A 26,671-nucleotide genomic window follows, 5' to 3' on the forward strand; every position below is an offset into this window, starting at 1 on the left:
TCATTGCTGGGAGCCCACAATGCGGACACAGAGTTTCCCATGTGAGAATACACTAAGGAGGCATGCTTAGCTCTACTTCCATGCTAGTTCCTCCCCTAAGCAATCACACTGATTTTTAGAGCTCCCAAAGACACACTTAAAATTTCTAATGACACACACCAGGAGAGATGGAAAGCATGTCTCCAGCTAACCATTGCTACTGCAATTCCAAGAAAGGAAAAGTTCCACTGTTATATATGAAACCCAGAAAAGCAGGTTGCCAAGGACCCTCCTTCCCCAAACACCCACAGCTCTTCTGAGTCTCAGACTGATGAATCACACACTGCTCAGACGTCCAGGTGAGCGTCAGAGCTTACGCATTTGGGTTTGGAGTGCTGAGAAGCTCCAGGAGCTGCTTTGCCCTGCATCATTTCATCTCACTGCTCTGTCATTCAGAGATTCTCAAATTCTCACTTGCTTTTTACCTGCCACCCACTGCTCAACAACCAGATCTCACTGTGAATTGCCATTTGTACCATCTCCAGCCTCCATCAGACAAGTCCAGTTCCCCCTACAGGGTCTCTCTTCTTTTCATCCAGTTTCTAGACATGGTGCTCTTGATAACCCACTTTAAACAGGCTGTCTTAAAATATACACCGTGATGTAGAACATCGTGGCCTACAGTGCACAGCTGAATAGCACCAATAATGACTTCTCTTTCCATAACCAGGTGTGAGACAGAAAAAGACATGATGGCACAACTTAAGGCTACAATGCCAAGAATATTTTAGATTATTCTTTCAAGCTGTACACCAGCAGAGACCTGAGGCAACATATTCATTGTCAGAGGATGCTTCAGTATTATATTGATTTAGCAAAATGATCTACAGTCCGATTAAGTTTGGCTGTGGAAGGTTATGTGCTGTGTATGGGTTCCAAGACTTTCAGGAAGTCTAAAGGCCTGAAGACAATCATACAGTAGTACCAAACACGAGTAAAATGGAAACCTAAAAATAATAAAATGCATCAGAAGGCAGATGCACTGTCTCCATACCAGCACTGTAGTGTGATAGCAGCAGCACCTGTGGATTGCTACAGCTGTATGTAAAGGGAAACAAGAAAGGCCACTAGTCCATACAGTGAATATGGTGTATGCTTTATTCTATTTACAGTACATTTGTTATAAATATAATACATTTCTTGAAAATCTTGAGTAGATTTTTTAAACAGATCAGTTGTTATAGTTACATAATAAAGTAAGTGACAATTTAAATGACAATCTCATGGTTGTGAAATAGTGCATTCTGTTTTGAGATGAATGTGAAAATACTCAAACTGGTTTAAATTATTTTTTGAACACCCTAGGTGGACTTTTATGTAAACCTTGGAAGTCACCAGTTTCCATAAATATGAAACCAAAATCTTAAAACTAAAGAACTGAGAATCAGAAATGGATTTGAGAGACCTTATTGAACTTCACAGTAAGGTTGGGATTTACCATGACTAATGGCTTCAGACAGGAAAAAGCCAATGAGACTTTCTTCCTGAACCATATCCTAATACAGCCACAAATATTAAACACACCATGCTGGAAGTTGTAACAGCAGTCAAGCTGCATTTTTGACAGGGCATTGGACATACAAGTATGTTCAGATCTGCAGTTAGAGTATTTTATGTTATGAGTATCTTAATTACCAGAGAAGAAATACATTATAAAAGGATAAATGTATTTTCAGTCCAACGTGCATTGCATCGAGAAACAAACTGACAAGTCATCTGAATATTTTGCTATTTTCTTTTCTACATGATCTTTAGTAACAAGTTAGATGTTTGAGGTGATATTTCAAAAAAACTGCAGCAAAAATGTCAACCAGCAATGTAAGAAAAGAATCCCATTTATTTTGTCTTTTTAGTGCTCTTTTTTTTTTTCCAAGAAGTGGTCAGATATTATTGATAATAATCAGTGCAGGCATAGAGTTCTGCTGACTTGTTTCAAACAAAGTAACTTGGTCCACAAGCTTGGCAAATACTCTGGGGGTTCCAAGGTTATAGACACCCGTATGGACAAAGCAAGCCTTGAGCTGCAAGCTATAGACCTCATGGCCTTTCAGCTGAAGCTTGTACTGTGTCTGCCCAAGCCATGTAAAAGATCCATGTATTTCTAGTGCTTCAGAGCTGAAAAAATAAAAGAGAAAAATATTAATTCTCTGCACTTGATTACCAATTTACAGACTCCCTCCAACTTCAAGTTTTCCCAAGATTTCAGAATGCACTGTCCCCCTCATCAGGTCCTTAAAAAGACTTATACTTAGCAAAAACTTCTTTCCAGAAGTCAGAACTTGGGAAGTTGCTATTCTGGTTCTCTTTGGATGAGTGCCTACTCCATTTGTCTTTGATGTCTTAGAAGCTCCTGAGTCTTTTTAACTGCTTGCCTACAATCACTACCCTTAAATCACTGCTTTCCTCAAATGCATACTGCTGTCTTTTTTCTGTGGACCCTCCTCAAGAGATTTAGGTTTACCTAGCAAGACAAAATGAGACTTTGCAAGGATAACAGTTGCCATCATAGCTACAGACAGGACTGTACTTAACATTTTATCAAGGTACTAAATGCAACTTAAAATTAAAAAAAAGGATCACGTGTGTCTGTCTTCTTTCCTACTACATCCATATCCACATACACTTGTTCTCACAAATGCATGCAGACTCAGAGTACCCAGGATACCCTTGGGTAAATTGAGGGATGTTTATGTCCATCCATCAGTTCACTTTAACTCTGGGTCTTACCAAATACTTTTTAATGTTCTCTGACTCACTTAAAACTCATTAGAGTGGATGTCCCCTTAGCTCAGATGAATTACTACAAATCTTGAAAGCATTTCTTTGGTACTATACACAGGACATAAATTATACATGTATGTATAATGAAGAATTCAGTGTATTGTCAGCTTTCTACATAACTGGCACATAATACTAACACTAAATGTAGTAACAAGATTCAAACCATCACAGTTTAAGGAACTCCTATTTAAGGCATTCTTAGGCCTGTCCCATGAGCTAGAGTTCAATCAGACTGCATGTCACACAGGAATAGTCAACATGGACATACACTGCTTTAGAGCCATTGCATTAATACATTAGGAGAGAGTGTGGGGGGGTTTTTCTTTATTTTTAAGTAGTTTCAAGGTACATGAGGACACTACCCTACCAAAGACATGTCTCACAATGTAACACAACATGACCATCTTGTGAAAAACAGCACATCAGTGAATGGCTTCCTAACAGTAACTGAAAAGTAAATCACAATTAAATTTTCTGTCTTCCCATTCTGAACCTGTGTATTAGGCTCTGGGCTTTTACCATCTTACTCGGCTCCATGGACTGTTGGCAAGAAGCCAGTGTTCCCCCATGACTAAGCACCCCCCAGTATCCTCACAATCTTTCTCCCGTCCCTGGTGGTAAACAGACCAGGCAGTATTACATCTAAGGGGGCAGAAGGAGGGAAGGGGAGCAGTAACCTGCATTACTCACGAGTTGAAGTTGCCTTGTTTAAACAGAAGTGGCAGAATTAACTGGTATACATATCATGGTACTGAATTCTCTATCCCACAAAAAATCTTCAGTAAAACTTTTAGACGTAATTAATGAACACTTCCTCAGTACTAATATTTATTTATACTAATATTTTCCCACATATTACTACTAGTTCTATACAAAAAGGCAGTCATAAGAGTCAGTTGTTAAACCTAGACGAAGTCTTAAAAATATCCAATATCTACAAAATTTAACACTAAGTCAAATTGCAGGAGGAAGTTGTTGGCTACAAATTCTTTAGTACTTTAAAAAACAAAAACCTAGCATCTTATGTTTAATAAAGGCTGGTGAAGCTCCTACTTCACTAGTTGAAAAGTATTTCCCTTTTTCTAGAAAAGACCTGCAGAGTTTCAGCTATTCAAGAGTCACAATTAAAGGCCCGTCTCAGCAGAGACTGAAGACTCAGAGTTAACTGTATGAGCCCTTTATCAACTTCCATTCCTTGAAAGAAGCCACTGTTGAAAAGATTCTATTCCAGATATTCAATATAGATAAAATATTACAAAACTCCCCAAACTAGGAAGGGGTCTTAAAAAAATATTGTTTTATTAACATTTGCACACTACCTTGTTGGTTTATGCCTCAAATCAATCATCACATCTACAACAGCCTGGGAACAATTGGAAAGTAGGAGAGTGACAGGTACCAGACAGAGGCTGCAAAGAAAAACAGTTCCACATTAAGGAAAGAAAAAAAATCTTATTTTGCATAGTCTTAATTATACTCTTAAACAATTAAAATTATTATCAGTAACAGAATTTATATGTAGTTGTCAATTATTCCGGAGTCAAGACAGTGTAGGTAGAAATATAATAATTTACACTGACTAGAGCTACTTATAGTAAAAGTTATTAAGACAAACAGCATTGTCTCATTTGGGCCGAATGAAGCTACCATCTCCCTTCATCTAGCAGAGAAAGGACAGAAAAAGCATAAATACCACCTAAGTTTACAGGAAATCTGCTTGTGTGACAAGAAACATTCCAGAATGAAGTATTCCAGTATACTATTTTCTGAATTTCTGGTTGGTACACTATGTTTGGATACTGGGCTTCTGCACTGCCTCCTGTAGAGGAATTGCTGGCACTGGGCTTTAAGTTACAGCCTGAACAGTGCCCAACCAGAACAGACAGTACATGTATATCTGGATTTAATGTAGGCCTTTATCCTCAATAAAACTAATACAGTTAATTGATATTCTGCTTGTTCACAATTACTATTATTGTTTCTATAAATAATGCTGCAGCAAGAATGACTCAAAGATATCAATAGGGAGGAACACAAACACCACAGCTAAAACAGCTCTATGTATGCAGCAAGTGATTTTTGTCACTGGAATTCCTTGCCATTGCCTAACGGCTTAAATATCCTAAACTTGCAAAAAAAGAACAATTAGACTATAACCAATAAGAGGTGAATCTCTTACAGGGATAATGCATGCTTTATCACTGTTATTAAAGTATAGCACCTTATAGAACATTTAAATGTTAGATTTTAAAAACAAATCCCTTTCATTTGACAACTTATATTAACTGCTACAAAACACTATAACACAGTAGAGCTTTCAGGTAAAACAACCAAGCCTAAATAGGTACCTTCATATTTCAAGCACAGCCCATTTAATGTTTGGAAATTAAGCCAGGGGGTTGGTTCATACTATTACAACTTTGAAACAATCACGGATTTTACAGGTTCCAACAGAGGTTAATTCTGATATTCTTCTAGGAGATAAGCCCCAGAGATCTGAACTGTTACCACCTTTCCTTCTGACCTAAGTCAGAAATATGTGCAGCTAATCTTGGCAAGTGAGATGCAGACATAACAGCTCCTTTGATCTAAAAGTACATCTTTCTGTCTGGTTTCTCAAAGAAATCACACTGTTTACTCTGACAACAAAAATAAACAAAGGGAGCAGACTATTTTTCTTTCAGTAAGTTTGATAACATTACTTGTCAACATTAAAACTGTGAGCTATGGTATTAGTCTTTTTTTTAATGAAACTTTCATTTTACTTATAAACTTCTGAAGCAACGAATTTAAAAATTGAACAATATTTCACAATTGCATACTAGACTTTAATATCATAACCCACACTGCATCTCTCTAAAGGATTTATGTCCAATTAACTGTATTTCTAAAGTTTTTAAAGGTAATGTTTCACTAACCTTTTTTGATGAAAAGAATGATTGAAAGACTCTGGATAATGAAGACTTGTCTTAATAAGATTAGAAAGCTGCTCTGGTGTTGGTCTTGTAGGCACCGGTGTGTTTTCTGGTCGAAAAAACTTTAGGAGAACTGTTTCTGGTAGTTCCTGAAACAAATTCAGAATAGCATTGATAATAGTAATATAAGGTACAAGAAGTCCGGTCTAGTAACAGAAGCTACAATTTTTCATTACCAACAACAGCTCATAAGGAAAACAAGTCTGAAGCATCATGAGCTCACAATTTTTTTCCCAACGTGGTCTGTATTTAAGTGCACTGGATAAGTAACTGGTATGATTTATCTATCACCTTCTTTTGAGACAGATTTCACAGTTCCTTGTGAAAACAACATTGTGCAAGTTTCACAAAAACACGCTATTGGTGCAGTGGTTTTCTAGTGCCTGGGTCTGGCTTGTAGGGAAAAGGGACAGCATTTACACTGTTCCCTGCCCAGTACCTGTATCTAACAAAAAAAAAATTCATCACCTGCCCTAGGAAGTTTAAAACAAGAAAGTCAATGCATAAGTTTCCCAGAATAGATCCAAAGTAAAGCAAACGGAAATTTACAGGAACATGTGAACACTGACAGAGGGATTTAATAATAGAGTATCTTTGAAATTGCATAACAAGCACTTGCAAATATGAAAGTTACCTTTTGTCCCCAGCTGAAAGCCCAAGAAAAGCTCTAATACACTACCTAGGATTCCCCCTAACCCTTTGGACAAAATGAGTCTCTGAAGCAGAAGAAATTAAGTGATACAGAAAGCTGCAACCAGTCTGCATTTGGTGAAGCATTTCTGTCCAACATCAACTAATCTGGTTTGTGAGCAGGATTTATTCAGGAAGGGGCTGCCCTTTAGTATCTCCTTATGAACCTACTCTGCAGAAAATCCATCTTTAAAAAAAAAAGAATTTGCAGCAGTAAATGTGATTGCCTGCTAAAAACACACAAAACAAGACTTCTAAAACGTCATCAGTCAGTTAGTACAGTATAATAAAGTTAATACTTTTCATTAAAAGTTGATAGACCGTACCTTTTAAGTTGAAAAGAAACACTACAGGCAATGAAACCTGATTTAAAAATCAAACACACTGGGTGTTCAGAAGTGTGTGTGAACACCTTAGTCACTGTGCTGATAATAGCATGAAGACAGCAAATGTTTTAACAGGCTTGCAAGTCTTTCTTTCAAAAGGAAGAGTGGTCTTCTCAAAATGTAATTTGAGAAGAAAAAAAGATATTCCACAGTAACCACAAAATACATTTTCAGTGTTGAATGAATTTGGTGTTTCCATCCTACCCTAACAATACAAACTGACAGCATGAAACACAGCGGAGATGATAGGTTTTCATTTAAATAATTCTCTCCCCTCAAATAACAGTCCAACCAATTTTCAAGGCTGCCTTCAACCACACAGCAATAACCTACATACTGTAGTTTGCCCTAGAGTCAATTACCTGTTCCAAGTCCTCCCAATCAGAATTCCCGAGTATTTTTTTAAAACCCTAAAAAAGACAAATACGAATATTTACCTCTGCAAGTAGACAAGAACATCATGAAATGCAGTAGAAACATTTACAGGTGAAAGTGCAGAGTGCTGTTAATACCTTGAACCTTTAGTTCTAATATTACAACTCTGTCAAAGGACAGGAAAGCAGAAAAATTAATGATTTTCCAGTAGAGCTAAACCTTAATTCCAGACAGTTTCTTGGGTGTCAGAGTCAAAAAAGATCTCTGTCTCTCCAAGTTTATGTGCTCAAACTCTAGGTTTTTTGTTACTGTGTACCTAGACCAAAGGCTAAGATACAACATTTAGCCCATGATTCTCTTACCTAATGAATGGTTCAGGAAAGAATTAAGCACTTCCAAACGATAACCAAGATGATGTGCATACAGATCAGAAAGCTACCTAGACACAGCTAATAAATGCTAAGTTGAAGGATGCATTAAACTCCCACTCTACTCTGGAGCTTGTGAAATTGGACCAAGGCTTTAAAACCAAACCAAAGAGCCCATACATACTTGGTACCTGCCCCCTCCCTTCAAGAACATACACTGAGCAGTAACAGCCTTATACTGAGAAACAAAGCACAAGAAAAACCAAGAACTGAACAGGTGATATTTTATTGCTGGACTCCTAGAATATCAGCCCAAGTGAAGTACTGCAGTACTGCCTTTCAAAACAGGGAAAAAAAAAAAAAAAAGAAAGAAATTCTGACCTAAAATCTGCTTGTTGACCCCGTGTGGTTCTGCAAAGTCTACAGAAGTGTCACAAGCTCCACTAACTAGCATAAATCACATACAAGAAAGCCACATCAATGGTTAGGATTGTCCTTCTAAAAAAAAAAAAAAAATAGAAACTGATAAACTGATAGAGGTAGAGAGGTTTGACTGGAAGAGACTTCCTAAAAGATTGGAAAAGGGGTGTGTGTTTTTGTCATTGTTTTACATTTTCTAGCTGCATTTTGAAGCTTTTTCGGTTTTGCCTAAAAATACACAACAGGCATTAGCACCAGAATGACAGTGCTCCCTCAGTTATGTTCCAAGAGCTACAAACCGTATAACTGGTGCTTGGAAAGTTGTTTTCATTTTTTAGAAAGCTTCTTGCTGCCCAAAGCCATTTACAAAGGTCAGCTTCAAACAAATACACTAAAATCTAGATACAAGATTTCTAATTCAAGTAGAATAATCTCAACATCTTCACTAATTTGTGTTACAACAAAATCCCCACCATTAGAGTCTGGTATTTTGCTACATTGAAATAGCTATAAATGATCTTTAGATACACTTGCTAAAGTAATGGTACTTTAGTCATTCACACCAGATTCACATTCAGATCTCTCCTACAATTATACTTAGCTAAAAGTTGAAAAAGCAACATTTTAACAATTCAAAGCATCTCTTGATAGATGTAAACAGACACATCTAGCCATAACACATTCCTTAATATCTTAGAATGCATCTTCAAATTGAAAAGTTCTTCCTTTCTATCAGATGGACAGAAGTGATGGTATCTTCAATATAATCACTTTAAAAGATTGTTATATCTAATATTATGCAACTTAAAGTTTTCAGTTCCATAAACAATTTCTTAGAGACTGGGTCAATGTGCTCTTAAGCACTGCAGTTTGATTTCCATGTTGTATGGAAAAATCAAATCAGCATATCTGCCTTGTAAACTGTTGGGGAGGATGAAACAGGAAAACCTTATAAATATGATTGCCTGGCAAAAGATTTTGAGAATGTGGAAACTATAAGATTGAAATGAAAGCCATCTTTGAGATACCAAACCTTAGTTACTAAATAACTAGAAAACAATAAAACGGTCAGCTGAAAATAATCCCCTCTTCATTAAACAATTCCCTCTGCTTGCAGACAGGTCCAAAGGTCAGAGAAGACCCTGCTAGCTTGGCAGAAGGGGTCTGAAGAGTAGTTTTTAGGGTTTAAAGTGTAACACAGTATGGTAATGCAATGATTCTCATATGTTGATTGTATGTAAATGCTATAAGATTTATATCTTGTATTAGATTGGTTAGTGAAAATTAGAATATTCAACACAGAAGAAGATTTATTGTATTGGAATGGGAACCCTACTCTCTGAGCTCTTACCACCCTCTTACCTCTTTCTCTTACCCCTTGCTCTATTACCCCTTACTCTCTCACTGCCCTGCTCAGAGCTGCGGCTGGCAGCTCCAAGCAGGGCCCTTCCACCCACGCCCTTTGCAATAAACCACAAGTTCCAAGACCTGGTTTTAGAGATCTCTCCATCTGTCCCGACTGCCTACCGTCACTCCTGCAGTAAACCACAAGTCACACATAGCCAAAAGGATTATTGACATGATCAGTCCAATTTGAAGGGGCAGTATGCACAGCAGACAAGAAAACCTAAACAGGAAACTCTTGAATGGAGCTAAGCATAAGTAAAAGTAGAATTACGAAAGCAGTAAAGTAAGAGTGAGACATCTAAGTGATGCGCTTTTCTCTCTTTTCCATTTTAGATCTGAGAATTTCCATTTTAAAACCTCAGTTTTAAGTTGCTTCCTTCAACGTGTGACTCATCTATATTCATTCTAGCTCTCAACTACAGTAATGACAATTACAGGAACAGTGTTTTACTGACACCAAGAATAATACATTTGAAAACAGATATCATCAGCTCTGTCATCCATAATAGGTAAACCAAACGTTGCAGTTATTTGGAACATTTCATTCATGACAGTAATTTAAGTCAGTCCTCCCAAACTGCTACTGTATCTGCTCCATTAATTGATACAACAGAGTGCAAAGTGTGTATTTCAGCTGTTGATGTTGATATACCCTTAAGAACTTGGCTTTTTCTCTACTGAGGCCGTTTAAGTAAAGTCTTAAATCAATTCCAACAATCCCTGTTGGATTCAAGCATCTCCTCCCACGTATTCTATAAAAAAAGTCCTGAACTAGCAAAAGATGTCACTTCCACTTATAGGAAAAATAGTTTTTTAAACCCTACCCTTCCTACATTTCAAGAACTCCTGCTTCCAACCAAACTGTTGCTGATTCACTAAGCTGCATGTATTTTAAGAAGAGGTCTTACCAAAAATTATCCTTTCTGAAGTGAAATACTGCCAAAAAGTCTGCATCCATCCTATACACATTTTATGGATTTTACTCTGGGTTAGTGCTGGCTAATTCACAGGACAAAATGTGTAGCCCAGAGGAACATCATGTGCAGTCCTGAAACACACCTGGGAAGGATGGAGGCTACTCCCAACATGCCAACATTCAAATGACAAGCCTTCCATTGGTGTGAAGACTTTGCAAACCAGAAGTAATACAAATGCCCCTATTACTTCCAGCCCACTATATTACACTGCACTTTTCTTTTGGAATCTTTTGGACTGAATTCACCAGATTAGAAAAACAGGGAAGAGAGCAGTAAGAAATAATATTAATCAACAGCCCTGATTGTGACTGGATGTTTAATGCGTTTGTAATTTTTGTCCTTTCACTAATTTAAGATAGAGAGGTCAAGAAAGACAGAATAGCTGTATTTCAGGTGCAATCTTCAGATGACCTTCAGTTAAAACTACCTGATTCCTAAAAGCATGTTTCAGCAGAGAAATAGAACCTATAAGCAGGATCATTGTCAAAAAAAACAGCCTTGATTTACAAATATTCAACTGAATTAGTGAGCCTTTTATTACTTGGCCTGAAATGGATCTATTCACAGAAAGTCACTTTACTTACATGTTATGTGATTTTTTTTCCTTCATATACTGTTGCCTGTGTCCATTAACACATCACTTTATGGCACCTTCTGATTCAAGGCAATAAACTGTATTCAGTACTTTTCCCCCCTATCTTTAGCCAAAGGACATTTTTGCAAAAACACAAGCAAAAGGAAGGATAAGAAGATAAACGTTTTCCATATAATCCAGAGAGATTTCTATATGAAACAAATTAATGCCTTAACAAAGTCAATATTCTGTTAAGTGTTCTTTCAGCACACTACATGTTATGACTCCAAACTTCTAGAACACAAAATAAGTAGTTCATCACATCTCCTGGTAGGCCTACTGTGTCCAGTAGCCTATGTTCAAAAGTAATGCTATTTTCTTACACAAAAAAAATCTCTAGTCTAAACAACAACCAAAATAAACTGTATTCAGTGACAGAAAACCAGCTTTAAAGTCAGTTATTGTAGTGATCGGAATGAAAAGGATTAATATTTCTAATTCTATTTTGAACAAAAATGAGAAGAAAAGGGACCACATGAATTAGAGCACCAAAGAACTTGTACTGAATTTTACTGTTACTTACATTTTTAATATGCTGGTACATATAGAAATTTTACCCAGAAAAACATTTTAGCCTTTCCCAAAGCCCCCAAAGTCATGGTTACATGACTGTAACCAGAGGTTTTATCTTGATTTTATCAAATACAGCAAGTTATGCAATACATGAATAATTGCACCCTGTTGTCTGTCCCACATCCCTGTTGTGTATTAAAAGTCCCACAAGGAACCAAGCAGAAGTAACCACCCATCACTGCGGACTCCTGCATACTAGGTGAGACCCTGTTCAGAATCTTCAATTAAGTTTTTTATTCCCCAGATTAAAGCAGTCCTCTATCACTTATGAACTGGTAACCCACATGTGTTGGTAAAAAGCATGCACCTCCAACTCCCTCTGCTGTTGAGTCCTCAGAAAACAACCAAGCTCAATTCTGTCAGCACAAGGCAAATCGGGACAGTCTAGCGAAGTGTTCATGACTTAGGAGAATAAATACAGACTTAAAAGAGGAAACTACATAAGGAAAATATTAAATCAGAAGTGTGGGTTTGCAATTTTCTACCACTGCTCCACCCCAGCTTTCCACTGGCTGTGCTACTTTAAAATGTAAAAGTAAGATCAATCAAAGACAAGATGCGATTGTTAAGAGATTAAGTACGTTATTTTCTCTATTTAGCCTCATTTAATTCTATTTTGGGGATTCTTTTAATTCTGAAATGTGGACTGAATGAAGCAAACTTCTACAAAGTCTCAATTCAATTAATTTCTTACACCTCACCTCCTACCTCAGAGCAGTTTATCTGCTCTCCTCACAGTATTATGAGCCAATTTTAAAAAAGTACTATGTCAGTATGTGCAATTTCTCAATTCTTAGCAGTCCTGAGATCACAGGTTCTTAAAATTCATGCTAACTCTGAGCTTTGGTTATCATAAGGACACAAAATTTACATGTTTATTAAAAAAACACCCAGCAACCAACTACTCTTACAGCAGATTGCAACTGCATGACGATGCAGATGCTTTTTTGCTTCCAACCAAGGTACAGAATGTTTCAAATGAAGTGTGTTCCTCATGCTCAAGGAAGTGAATACAAAAATCAATGCAGAATCTATATGAAGATAGTTGTAATAAACCCTGATGAGAAACGATTTTATACAGAAAATTGTAATATAGAAGCATATATTCCTCAAAAAATTGGAGAGTACATACAGATCCTCCTTGCTGCTGGTGGCAGGATTAATTTCTTTAGTTTGAAATTTATTGTGATACAGACAAGAGTTTCAGTAAACAAGAAATGCGAATTTCTACCCATATCCTATTTAGTAAATTGTTTATTTTAGGATGCAGATGTGATTACTTTCTATTTTCCCTTCCTATTCATTTATGATAACCAGAACTTAACGCAATCTGAAGTTCACAATGTTTTGTCTCAACTTTAGCTGTCCACAGCGTGATCTACTGTTCCATATACATATATTAAGACAGGGAAAGCAATACCTGAGGGGGCAGATGTCATTGGACTAATACAGCCTCCTGTACTGCTCAGCATAGCTAGAGCCATGTGTGCAAATACCATTTCATAGCACAAAGAACTAAATGGAAAAAATTACCTTGGCAATCTACCAATACTTAAAGGCTCATGAACCAAAGCCAAATGTACAGCTTCAGAGTAATTCACTAGTTGTATTATAGCATGGTATTTAAAGGAAGACATTCGTCCTGTATTGTTTTCTTGACAAAATTAATACATAGTACTCTTTGCTGCAACTTCAAGAGCTCACTAAAAGTTATATATTATGCTTGTAGTATTGGTAAAAACATAAAGAATGTCAACAAAACAAGAAAGAACAGCAATGTGCTGCTCAGGAGAAGACTAAACAAACCCAAAGACTTACTCCCTCTTATTCTGCACATTAGCTTTCTTTGTCCACATAAACTGAATTTAGTACAGATGTTTTAACAGAACTTTATCTGTAACTTCCATAGGTGTTATCAATTCATGTACCAGAAGACAGCCACCAATTTCTTACAGATGCTGTTTTGTTTCATCAAGCAAAGCAACTATAAACTTCACCATTTTACTATTAACTTTATAATGAATAATCATTACCTTTCATACCATTAACAAGTTTCTAGTTCTACTTGAAACACCAAAGAACAGTTTACTTCAACAACAGCTCACTGACATACTTACCTGCATATTGCTTTTCTCACGTTCCAACTGGGCCTAGCTAGTTCAATAGAGAAGACTAAGCAAACCTGGTGTTAGTCAGCCCGAATTATTTGGTAGTAACACATATCTGATGTTAAGATTCTACAAAAGCTTCCACTTTTATAACAGAGAATTCATTAGGTCCATTCAGAGAAAGAAGCAAATGTAAAGGAAAACTTCACAGTAGATTACCTGCTTCTGAGGAAATGAAAAGGCCTCCTTCCCAACTGTGTTAAGGGCAACATGATGCTGGCCCTCCAAAATAAGCTGCTTGCTGTCTTCCACAACATATGCCTACAGAACATAATACAAAGACATCTGCAGACCAGGAACTATCGTAAGATTCATAACACCATTACTGACTGTTCCCTATTTTAGGTGGAACATGCTGTACTGATCAAAACTTAGAGGTTAGCATGACATTTATGCCAATTTCCACTGCTTCAAATGAGACTTTTCTTCAAAGCAAACTGGGTCACTCTTACAGTTCTCTAGGAACAAGCATTAACAAATCTCTTAGCGTAAGATTTTGTAATTTTCTCTTTTAAGAGAGAGCTTACAAGAATTGAGTGCATCCAGAGTAATGTAAAACCATTTAAGGACACTTATTACAGTAATAGATACTAAGACTATCTTTGCTTTTATAGTCCATTTGATTATTTTCAGAAAAAAAAAATTCACCCATAAATTTCATATACATATGCCTGAAAGTTCAGGATTACATTAAATTATTTTCTAACTGTAATATTTCATGTCCAAATTACCACAAAGGCCACAACCATACATACCTTCCACAGTACCACAATGTTCAAATCAACTTCACTGCACCTTTGTATCAATCTGACTGTTTCATCAAGCGATTGTTTCACTACCCTTTGAGATGCGTGAGTATGAGATTGCACGTGAGTTCTTTTAAATTCAGAGGATAAGCTTTGGAAAAAAAAGTCCGCACAAGGACTGGTTGAACTTATTATCTACAAGAGAATAAAAGGAAGAAAGTGTTCAGAACAGGATGTGAGTTAACTCAAGTTGCTCTAACAGACCTCATCATTGTAACATTTCAGTTCCATTATTCTGGTTGGCATCCCTTTGCAAAACTACAGGGTGCCAGACACCTTGATTTCCATGCTTGACCTGTTAGAGATCAGCCCTATCTAAAGGGCTGCTAAAGGCAATATAGAGAAAACAGAGCTATAACTTGCTAGTTTAGAACTACAAATACCAAACTTGCAAATAGGAGCTTTGATTATTTTCACAAAGCAGCCTACGGTGATACATCAAGTCTATGAGAGAGCCAAAGCATCCAACTAAGTCACACAAAAGTAATTTTTGCTTAGTAATATTTTCCTCAGCTTAGCTGGAATTATTTATCTAAGTTAGGAACATCACTTTGCTAGCAGCAGCAGAGATAACAGATTGCACAGCACATCCCCATAGATACATGGCACAAACAGAAGCACTGTGCTGTCATGAGTGCCAAGCTCTTCCAACAACAAAAGCCTGGTAAGGAAGCCGGTTTTTAAGAGCAACAGCAATGATACTGTGTCCTGTTGGAGAAAACAGGATAAGCAAGCAACTTTAGCTTCGCAACCCCTCCCTTCAAAAAGTGCTAGCTGACTATTGCACTAGCAGAATGCTGATACCCAGGGAGAAAAGCCACTACTGTAGCAAATGCTCAGACGGGAGGACACCCTCCCTATCTCCACACTATAATAAAATGTTCTCCAGGAAAGCTAAAGTTACTGTAGCTCAGATTTGTAGTCCTAACTTCAATTTATATGCCTATGAAATGAAATGGCAGTGAATAGATTTTCTTTGGCTTTAAAAGCTGAATACATACAGGGAAAATGTATGCTCAGCATGAAAATAAGCAATCTGATACTCAACTGACTAAATCAACTATGCAGATTTCTGACCTAATGCAAGTGGCCTACTTTCCTCAGGTTTTGGAAAAGCATTTGCAGTACCAAGACCATTTACTAAAAGGATTATTCAGTATCTGTATGTTTAAAAAATATTAGAAGAGCATGGTAGTCTAGAATCCTAAACTTCTAGTAAAATCAAACAGACTCCTTAAACCCACTGCTACCTCCTGTACTAGTTTTGAAATTCTGTGACCAACATCCATTAGTTTTCCAATTTTTCAAATAAGTTGTAATTAGAATTTTTAATATGCCTTAGTAAAGGTGTAATTAAGAATCTGATATCTGCAGGAGGGCTGGGATACATTTAAAATAACTACTCCAAAGAGCTGAAAAGGAAGGAAAAGCATAGGCAAAAGAAGCCAGCACTGTAATGTGATTCCAAAGTAGCTCAACTGTGGAGCTGGGATCCTAATATTCCTAATATATGCTAGCCTAGGGACACCTTAAACAAGAGAAAATATGCAGTTGCACCCATCCACCTACCTGTTCATTTCCAAAGACAATATCTGCAAATGTGTAATTTTCTAAGGGATAAAAAGAGAAAGCACTGTTTTAGCATCATGAGAAGTCACAACTTCAGCATACAGCGTCCAAAAGAGTACTTTTTTTAAAGTTACCACATTCAGCGAAGAACCTACCTTCTGAATTTTTGCATCTCACTGCTTTGAAACACAACTTTGCTCTCTCTCTGCTTGCCAGTTTAGTATCTGAAAGAAAAAAGTGGCAAGATTTTTTTCTTCATCCTCAGCATAATCTGAGTCCCTTAGATAAAAGCCGCAAATCTTGAACATTCACAAAACAGAAAACACACACTGATGACACTCAACAAGCACAGCTAATCAGGCATAGTAATGGCACACAACACAACCATATTTCTTGTGAGGAAAGTTATCAGTCACCCCAGATATGGATTTCTCTGCATCACACAATTAATTTACCTGTAAATTAAGTTTATTTTTAAAATTAAGTCTGAATAAGTTATCTGTAATTATACATTTCTTGAAATATAACAAATTAAGGGCTTTAGCATGTTTGAAATGGACCAAGTTTTTGGAAACTAACTATTCTGAAAGCCAAATTCAGCTCCTTGTAAGATTCTTTTAACTGTTTCTACCAGCCAGAAGCTAGGTTTGCTATTATTTCGGTGAAAACAATACATACCTTTGTCTCCAGAGATGTTAACCGATTTTTGAAGCTTCCAGTGCTTGCTATTGCTTGAAACTTGTACTATATGAAATTCCTTAACACCCGTCTCACTCTAAGGAACAGACAAAAGTTATGTCAAAGAAAACCAATCACAACTGTGATGTGCTGCATCACAACTGTGATGTGCTACATCGCATAGTAAGTGTTCACTGCAAGATGCCACTGTTAGAATCTTAATTTAAATCATTATTCAAACCACTCATAACACACAGTACTTAAAACTCGAGATTTAAACCCACTGTAAAGTAAAGCAACAATCTCAGATCACAGCAACTTCCAATTCCAGTAAGCAAAGCCACACAAAGAGGAAATAAGGATGCCCAGAAAAAGACCCACAAGCTAGTATTTTAGATTAAGAACAACTTTAACAAAAACTAGGCTTTTTAACTCCAATGCAGAACACTGTCCACAAGGTACTTAGTTTCTATGATCACTTTAGGAGCACTGCTATATCATAAATCCTAGAAACTCAAGATCTATTTTGGGTTTATATATACACAATAAAATGTAGCTTTTGGAATTAGCTTCCTTCCTTGTAAAGAGTGAGGTAGTAGTGGAAAAATAAGCCTCACATTGTTAATTTGGTACATCCTTTATAGAAACATTCCTCCCTCCTTAAAGGAGTGGACAATATTCAGAAAATGAAGAAAAAAAACCAGAGTGTACACACCTTTAAAAGAAAACGACAAATCAGCTCAGTGGCTCCATTACCAACTAAGTGTCTATGAATTCTACAAACAGACAATTCAGTTACCTTGCATTGTGATTGAAAAAATGGGAGCAGCTTTACCAAAAAAATGAGTAAATTTGTATTAGCATGGTTTGAAAAACTGAGTACTTTCATCTGCTTTAGTAAGCCAACAGATCACAACCTACATATCTGTATTTGGATTATATTAGCAAAAAATGTCTTTATAGTTTGGTGATAAATGTAAACACAGAAACTTTCTTCAAATTGGAGCTTAAATTTTGACTTTGCCATTGCCAGTAACTCTACCAGTGTTTTCACTAAAAGGTTGTAGGGGACACAGACAGTTCCGAATGAGACAACCTTGGAAGTTGCGATCAAGAACACTCAATTTGGAATAAATCTTCCTAAAATCACCATGAACTATAGTCTTGCAATATGACTAGTACAGGAAAATGGCCTTCCAGAGAGTTAGGATATAACTTCACATTAATACTCTTTCCAACAGTAATTGAATGATCAAATATGCAAGATTTTTTTTGGTTTGCAATGTTACTGTAGAAAAATTTGAGTCTTGGTTCGTATCTGCTGAGCTTCAGGACATTATTATTATTATTATTATTACTATTAATACAAATATGAACTTACAGTATTGATATTTTCTACATCCACAAAGAGCAACATGTTGTCCCCTCTGCCTTCTTCATCCCCAAGTGCATTACTTCTGCAAACAGTAGCCCGAACGTGCAGAGACCGGCTGGTACAAATAACTGCAGTGTGCCTTAGTACTCTATGACTAGAAAAGGGAGGAAGAGAGAAGAAAAAAAAAAAAAAGGACAACATTTTGAACAACCAGGACTGCCCAGAACATGACATCAAGAAATTCAGCATTTAAGTTTGTCAACATTAAGGCCATTAGACAATCTGTTCACTTCAACCTCTGAAGAAACACTTTTCACTGAAGATACCCTATCAAACCTACTTCATATTTAAGCATCTTGCTGCATGGGTAGGTGCTCTTTAAACACAGTCTCAGCCAGTATGAAATACTGGAGAAGAAGGTTCAGGTGTCACCATGAGGAAAAATACTTCAGGATTGTTTCAGATGCAAGACAACTAGCAGAGTGAAAGCAAACATATGTCTTGGCACACAGATATCATTAAGCTATGTAATGCCACCACATGCTCTGGGAAACAGTTTCTGAGTAAATAAGCCAGAGAAAGATCACTACTTAGTCACATCTCTTGCCATAAATATTTACTAAAAAGCACTTAGAATACCACTGCATTCAATAAATTCTCCTGAAAAAGAATTAAAAAACCAAGAAGACCAAACCACTGCTACCCTGCCTTTTTCCAGGCATGCTGAACCTCCAGGACAGCAGACCCTTCATGAAAGTTATCTTCCTGCTTTTCTAAAGATGAGTACAATTCCATTCTTAACACATCAAAACACATGAGTTTTTCCCACATAGAAGCTTTCAGTTACCATAACTTACACTTGGAAACATTTTAGAGGCATGTAAAGATTTGATACACATTACATATTAAATATGTTGAAACATTATGTGACACCTGGTTTTGGGAGGGAAAAATCAGTGGTTTCCTAAACTCTGCTTCAAAATGTCACAATTACAGAAGAAACTTTTAAGTTTTGCAGTTAATATTCAGATATACAAATACCTGTATAGCTTCTGAGTGGCACAAATTCCATCATTTTTTGAACACTTAAAAGCTACAAAAGCTCAGTCTATGAAGAGCATTGTTAAACCAGAGCAGTTCCCTTAAGCTCCCCTCAAAACATCAGTACAGTAAGGAACAAGCACATTACTCCAACAACACTCTTCCATCTCTTAAACACCTCTGTCTCTCAATACTATGAGTTGTAGGGGGGAAAATTCCCTATTCCTACAGACTAGCTTAGAGACAAATGAAATCCTAACTTTGGTATTTCAGGAGCAACAGAAAAATCTAATCAAAAGGCGCATTTGCATGACTTCAGTTTTGAGAATATGCTACTGATCCACACTCTCAACCATCTTCAACTTACTCTGCTTTAGTTTACACTGCAAACCAGTCTCGCAGCACATGCACTTTGTTTCTCTCTCAAAATTTCTCTCTCTAGCCTAGAAAACAAGCTTAAGCCACAAGAAGACATTCAGTCCATCTTACCAGAGCTTATCTGAAGTAACCCTGGTACAGACACCAAGTGTGCAGGTTTAGGCTGGCATAATTAATTTTCTTCAGAGTACAGGGTAAGTAGTCGTATTTTGGATTTGTGCTAGAAATAGTGTTGATACAGGAATGTTTTGTTATTGCTGAGAAAGGTTTGCACAGCATCAAGGTCTTTTCTGCTCCTCACCCCGCCTCACCAGCAAGGAGGCTGGGGTTGCACAAAAGGGTGGGAAGGGACACACTGGGATGGTTGAACCCCAACTGACCAACAGGATATTCTACACCATATGGTGTCATGCTCAGCAATAAAATGAGGGGGAAGGAGAAAGCAGGGCCTGATGACATGTCTTCCCAAGCAATCACTACACATGATGGGGTTCCCCTTTTCTGAAAACCTGCCTGCCACAGGAAGTGGTGAATTAATTTCTTGGGGTTGTTTTAGCTTGTGGTATCAAACTTGATTGTGAACTCTCTCAATATGGCTCAAAAAGGAACTATACAACAGTGTGCAAGTCAAACTTGGTACTTAACCCCTCTAAAGAGAACATCTTTCATCACAATACTGACCAAATTTTAACTAAGAACAAAATCTCTCATTCAAGATAGATAAGATGTTGTTTTATAAAATGTAGAAACAAATTAGGTTATGATTTTTCACCTTACACCTAAAAAAGACATAGTTCCAGAGAAACAAAATAAGAACAAAGTTTGTTTTAACAGAATTCCATTAATCCTCCTTCTATTACATGATTTTAATAATTTAGTATTTACTACTTTAATAAAAACACTGTAGGCTATACAATTTTCTATGGAAATTAGATCATATAGTAGAAAAAATATTGTTTAGAATAGCAGATAACAGGCCATTTTCACATCATCATAGCAATTGAGAGGAATTCAGTAATATTTACTTTAACCATTACAGTCACAAAATCACAGCACCTGTGTCTAATAGGTATGACAGAAAATGCAGATTAGAAAAACTTACCACATTTTTGAGTGCTTTTTAATACTTTCATAGTAAAACAAGAAGTTGATTTCATGAACGCCTTCTTCATCTGGTCCCCGTAACCACATTGGTAGCTGCACTGAAGCCCCAGGAAGAAGAACAGCATCAGGAAGCGGAACCTGTATTACTTCAGGTGAACCTCCCGTGCCAACCCCAAAGTCTGCAGAAGAAGCTGAAGACAGCAGTGCTGTTCGCACAGAGGTAGGATCTGTCACAACAGTCTTGTAAGCACTACAGTTCTCAGAGGCTGAAGGACTTAGTGGCGTTAGAACAGCAGTATTTCCACCAAAAGTGAAAAATTCTGGATGCTTGGACACAACCTTCAGTGCAGTAAGAGGACACTTGCTTACGTTCACAAATTCTACATATGCTTTCTTGATTTCTCCACAGAGAAGCCCTGTAGGAAAATTTATAAAGAACACCTGTATGGGAGAGAAAATGAGAAAATAAAAACCTGAACACTAAGCCAAGTCAAGAATGCCATGATAACACTGTTCAAAAGGCATTTGGAGAAATCCAGTAACACACTGTAACATCTATACAGTACGTAACTTAACATACTGTAACTCAGGCAGCTGGACTGAGTGATGACTGTAGTTCCTTCTAGCTAATCTATCCCACTACAGGGCCTTATTCATTAACCAGACCATTTTAATAACCCTAGAAGGGAAAAGCACTGTGTTTTAATCAACCAGTTGGAATAACTGCTCTAGACGATTAGGAAGCAAACAGAAAAAAGTTTCTTTGCCTGTTCCCCACCCATCTTAAAATCTGGATACCCAAACCTGTTGCCAACTAAAATTCTAAAGGGAATGTAGCAATTTCAGAAGGATACTAATTTCAAGGCCTCAAGTTTCAATTGGAAAACCCACACAAGCTTGGCACTGAGAGATCACAAATTACCTGGATTTAAGCATTAACAAATTCATGCTGCCATTATTAGAACTACATTTACAAACTGCTCTTATCTCAAAGCTGCCAACAGGAATTAGTCACATACCTCCAACAAAGGCATTTCTTCTGTAATAATGGGATCTAAACGTCTGTCAGGTCCATATTTAATGGATGTTTTTTCCTCTTTTGTGTTATTAAGTCGAGGTCCTTGGATTTCTAAATCTTGTCGTCCTCGTACAGATAACCCATTGGAAACAAACTTCCCTGAAAAAATCATTAAAACTTTTGTTTAGTTGGGTTTTTAAAATTAATTCCTAACTTGATCTCTAAGAAATGATCCAAAGCTCCCAATCCAATCTCAAAAGTAGTTTTAATTTTTGTTATTGGGCCCATGCCATGGTCATTGATTAAGCAGCATCACCAACAAAGAACTATTCAAAGCTTACAGTCACCTAACACATGCCTAGTTCAAGTTCCAACAGCCAGTTATCCATTGTTGTGGACTTAATCTGCCCTTCAATAGTTGACTACAACTGGAAGGGAAGTGGCAGACACAGTGCAGGAAGTTGATGCATTTATTTGCTTTCCCAATTTCTGCCAGGCTGGAAAGTCACTTAGAGGATTATTTGCTTTAAAGACAGCCATCACTCTCCAAATGGTTTTTATTCAAAAGGTTTCCAGCCTCTAAACAAGTTTCTATTTCTTTCAGATACTTTCACATGTTTTAATCTCCGTTTCATCACACAACTAAATTTTCCATGTGAGAGACAATTCCAGAAGAATGATTCAACAAAACAGAGCAAGTAGTATGCAATTAATTGTCCATTTACAGATTAATGTAAAGGAAAGAATTCAAGATGCTAAAATAACCTGTATCAGCCAAATTTAAATTTGGGAATCTATAAAAAGAACTTCAATGCAACAATTAGACAAAAGTTGAAAGTTAACAAAGCAAAAAGATGCCAAAGAAAAAATGAATGGCAAGAAAGTCAATGAGAGTTGGTATAGATTCAACATGGCATAAATGGAATGGTTTTTTACTGGTTTCAAAATTTTAACAAATCTGGCATCCTTCCTCATGGGATTCCTACAAGAGCCAATTTGTTCTTTTCCCATTTCAGCTGTTTCTCTTATTTCTACATCCCTACCTAATGGAAGGCCTTGTATCATGGTAGTCAAACACAAAAAACTAGAATTTAGTTCTACTCTGCAGAAGCTATGTCTCCTTCCAGAAACACACAATTTTAGGTAATACACTTACCTGGTTGTAATCCAATAGAAGGATCTATCCCATCTAATGACACAGCACCTTGAACACTGCCAAGATTATAAACGACTCCCAGAATGTGTAGCTCCCCTGTTTGATGGGGAAAGAGCTTTAGTCTTGCCTGTGGAGATATGTTAAATTTTTGTTGTTGTTGCTACTAGAAAGAAGTATTATTACAGTTACACGTCCAATTGCTAAACACACTCACAGCTACATTTACTTTCTAGCTGTGTCAGTTATAACTGCAACAGTAAATATAGATAATTTATTAGAATCCAAATTTCATATACACAGAATTTACCAAACTAGTCCATAGTGGAGAAACGTTCATTACATTAGGAAAAATTCCTTAATGTTAACTTTTACTGTGATTAAGAAGGCCATAATCACAGAATGATTGAAGATGGAATAAACTTCTGGAGGTCATCATGCCCAACTTGCCTGCTCAAGCAAGGCCACCTAGAGCCAGCTGCCCAGGACGACATCCAAAGGGCTCTTAACATCTCCAAAGATGAATATTCCACAAACTTTCAGGGCAGCCTGTGCCAAGTGCTCAAGTACTATCACATTTACAAAATAACTAAGTGTTATAAATGAAGTTATAAATGTTTCCTGATGTTCAGGAGGAGCCTCTTTTGCCCACTATCTATGGTCCTTTCACATTACACAAAGCGGTAAGATATATGAGAAACTGGAATTTCTGATTCAGTCATGTGCTCTGTCAGTTTAGCATTAAGTTCAGATCATAAAAAGTCTAACACACTAAAGTTGAATGCTGAAAAGACTATTTTTAAAACAAAATATAGTACTTACCACTTTTGTCTCCTCACTATTAATTAAAAATTCCGCTATTGCTTCAGTTCCTACCATATCTTCATCACACATACCCTGAAAAGAAGAAACAGCTCTTTAGATACTATTACTCCTAGGCACAGAAAGTGCCATAAATAATATTTCCAATACCCTTCCTAAAGTGTTCAAGGGAAAAAAAAATCATAAAAATTTCCAAACAGTTTGGAAAAGCAAGTGCTGCAAGCACATCTTCTCAGTATCTATGAATTTTAAAAGCAGCTTGAAAGTTCAGTAAATATTTAAGAGAAACTTAAGATTTAGTACTATAAACTGGAACCATTCCCAGTCTATTTCAATGATATTCACAGAAGTATTTATCACACCATCAAAGTAGCAGTTCAGATCAGAAGGGAAAGTGCATGGTAAGTCTCGAGACTTCAACTACATGGAACCATGTTTATAACTCTGGTAAATACTTACAGCACCTTTAGAGATCACTGTGTTCCCAATATTTTGACCAGGAAAACAAATTATTTTGGAATTTACTGTACTATTCAGTATTATTATATTAAAACCTTTAAAACATAGATATGAAAACAGTCCATCAGAGCTTTTAGCAGCATTAGTTGAAGTATTAAGTCAAACAGTAGCACAATAGCCCATCTAAAATATTCAAAACATTAGTTTTTAATAGATTAAATTTTCAATTCTCTTCCAATCAAGATACTAAGGTGTTCCTATATTATACGAGCACAGTTTTTCAAAACACACATTTCACTATGCCCAGTAGCTCGAATAAGAAAAGGATATTTGATAATTTGCAGGTCAAAATAGACGGCAGTACATATACAATGAAATCTTGCAAGTATTTTGTTTTGCATTCAGCTTTACAATACATGATACAATTTTTTGCTAACTTGGTTGCTTTGTGCCCTACAGATCTAGGAAAATCTAGATAATATAAAAATTATTTCAGAAGCTACTGTTTTTTCTTGACTTTTTTCTTAGTTTACACTTAAACCTTCACATTTATGAATACAAAAATATTATGAACATTCATGTTATGACTGTTTTCATAATACAGAATTTTGAATACTCAATATATACTCCATACCTGCAGCGGTTTGGGTAGGAAAAGGAAAAGTTTTCCTCACCTGCTCTTTTGTTTCTCCATCATGCTTTGCACTGAAGTCTTTAGGCTGAAACTTCCACAGCAATGAAAGGTCAGTCAAAAGAAGTGGAACTTTCAGAGGGTTTCGGAAGGACACTTCTACAGTTATTGGTTCTATCAAAAAAGTGCGAGAAAATAATGACAAACAGGTTTTCCCCATCACAACCCAAAGGTCCACCTATCTCAGAGTATTTACATACAAACAACTTGCACAAGAATGCTGGGTCAGATCTCAAGACAGGAGATATGAATACAAATTTATCTAACTCAGGTTTTTCTTAAGTGTAAAAAGTTTAACTTTACCTTCTACCACAGCAAGCGGAAATTTGGAGTTATCTGAGTAGCGATTTAAACAGAACTGTGTTGGTTGAAAGTTTGAAGGTACTGTTCCTTTATTTATCACAGACACAACCTGCTCCTCGAGCTCCTTCCACTGTTGTGATGATTCCGAGTCGTACTCCTGATCCAGGCTTATGTGCGTAGCTGCCTGCTTTTCACCTGGGAGGAGAAAGGCAGTCTTAGGAGGCCAGAACAGCAACTGTGCAACAGCTACATCAGAGAGTTGCACTGGCAGTTTGGTAACTATTCTTAAAATACTTTAAATATTAGGACATTACTGCTCTTATACTACAATTCACTTTAAAAAGTGAATTGCAAAATATTTTGAAATACACACATAGAAGACAACACTGAGAATACTTTGAGTATAATTTGGATACTGTGGCAATCCAGGATTTTAGCATGCTACATGGTATACTCAGGCTACAGATCATTTTTACTTTATAACAGACTTCAACCCCATAGTACAGCCCTGGTTTCCGTAAGAATTTCTACTCAGCTTTCTCTACATTCAGGAATAAGAGTGTTTTAAATATTTCATCTTAGAGGAAGCTAACTGTAAAGCTAATTTGTAGCATTGCCACTAGCGTCCAGTATTTGCTCCAGCAATAATAATCTCTTCCATTAAGTTCATTACAAACTTGCATTGAAGCTTCCCAGGTGTGAAAAACAATGATAATCAGAACAACCACATACACATATTTCACATTTACACAACAAGTCTGGAAAAATCCAGCAAGTATATATTAAGCTCAAGTTTCTCTTTTGAAATATTTTAAATTTAGTAAGTCACTTTAGTTTCACATAATGATAGACTTCTTTTAAATAGCACCAACTCTCACATGTGTTTTGGTTCCTTAAAAAAGGGATTTGAAACTGTTTACTTAAAATTTGCTAACCTTCTGCTGGTCGTCGATCATGACCAAAGAAAACACGAGTTGCTGAGCTGTTAATATATGGTAAAGGAAGCTGTGGTAAGGGACCATCAGGTGACAGCTGGGTTGCATTCTGGAGCAAAGGAGCAAGAAAACAGAGTGTCATGTACATTAGCAATGGCTGAATGACAAGGAAGCCAAGTTAAAAACACTCAGTGTTTGAACAGGGAGTACTTTTAAGATGGAATAAAAAATTTCAATTAACTGTTTGACATAGCTTTTTTTTCTCTTTAACAGGAGTTTAAAGTTCGTGAAATCTTTATGGGAAAAGGAGAATAATTATTTTAATCCTGAAATCCGGGGCTACACTGCTGTTACAAACTTTCTTTGATACAAAGCTTGACTATCTAATTCAGAACTTGATAAACAACATTCACTATCACACCACCATTAATCAAGACTCTCAGGAAGCTGACCTGTGGACTCAAACACCAGCCTTTGAGTAAGGTCTGCCATAACTTAAACATAACAGAAGTTCTATTCATAAGCTTTAAAAGACAGTATCTACAT

General features: G+C 36.7%; 1 protein-coding gene across 4 annotated transcripts in view; it reads right to left on the bottom strand.

The window, feature by feature from the left end:
• Positions 1–1,114: 1,114 nt before the first annotated feature.
• Positions 1,115–26,671, bottom strand: part of TRAPPC8 (trafficking protein particle complex subunit 8) — a 52,212-nt gene continuing 26,655 nt past the window's right edge. For 2 of the 4 annotated variants that reach the window (XM_033063526.1, XM_033063510.1), the window contains 17 exons: positions 26,126–26,234; positions 25,191–25,385; positions 24,871–25,001; positions 23,738–23,812; positions 22,919–23,045; positions 21,764–21,921; positions 20,743–21,185; positions 18,228–18,375; positions 16,847–16,943; positions 16,324–16,392; positions 16,169–16,209; positions 14,549–14,734; positions 13,953–14,054; positions 7,234–7,281; positions 5,739–5,884; positions 4,140–4,229; positions 1,115–2,154 (listed from right to left, as the gene is read on the bottom strand). In XM_033063526.1, the coding sequence (XP_032919417.1) occupies positions 1,920–2,154; positions 4,140–4,229; positions 5,739–5,884; positions 7,234–7,281; positions 13,953–14,054; positions 14,549–14,734; positions 16,169–16,209; positions 16,324–16,392; positions 16,847–16,943; positions 18,228–18,375; positions 20,743–21,185; positions 21,764–21,921; positions 22,919–23,045; positions 23,738–23,812; positions 24,871–25,001; positions 25,191–25,385; positions 26,126–26,234 (2,400 nt within the window). In that variant the 3' untranslated portion in view covers positions 1,115–1,919. The remainder of the gene's footprint in view (positions 2,155–4,139; positions 4,230–5,738; positions 5,885–7,233; positions 7,282–13,952; positions 14,055–14,548; positions 14,735–16,168; positions 16,210–16,323; positions 16,393–16,846; positions 16,944–18,227; positions 18,376–20,742; positions 21,186–21,763; positions 21,922–22,918; positions 23,046–23,737; positions 23,813–24,870; positions 25,002–25,190; positions 25,386–26,125; positions 26,235–26,671) is intronic. The other 2 variants (XM_033063532.1, XM_033063517.1) reach the window with 1 other exon arrangement.

Source organism: Catharus ustulatus, chromosome 1 (assembly GCF_009819885.2).
Source record: "Catharus ustulatus isolate bCatUst1 chromosome 1, bCatUst1.pri.v2, whole genome shotgun sequence".
Lineage (NCBI taxonomy): Eukaryota > Metazoa > Chordata > Aves > Passeriformes > Turdidae > Catharus > Catharus ustulatus.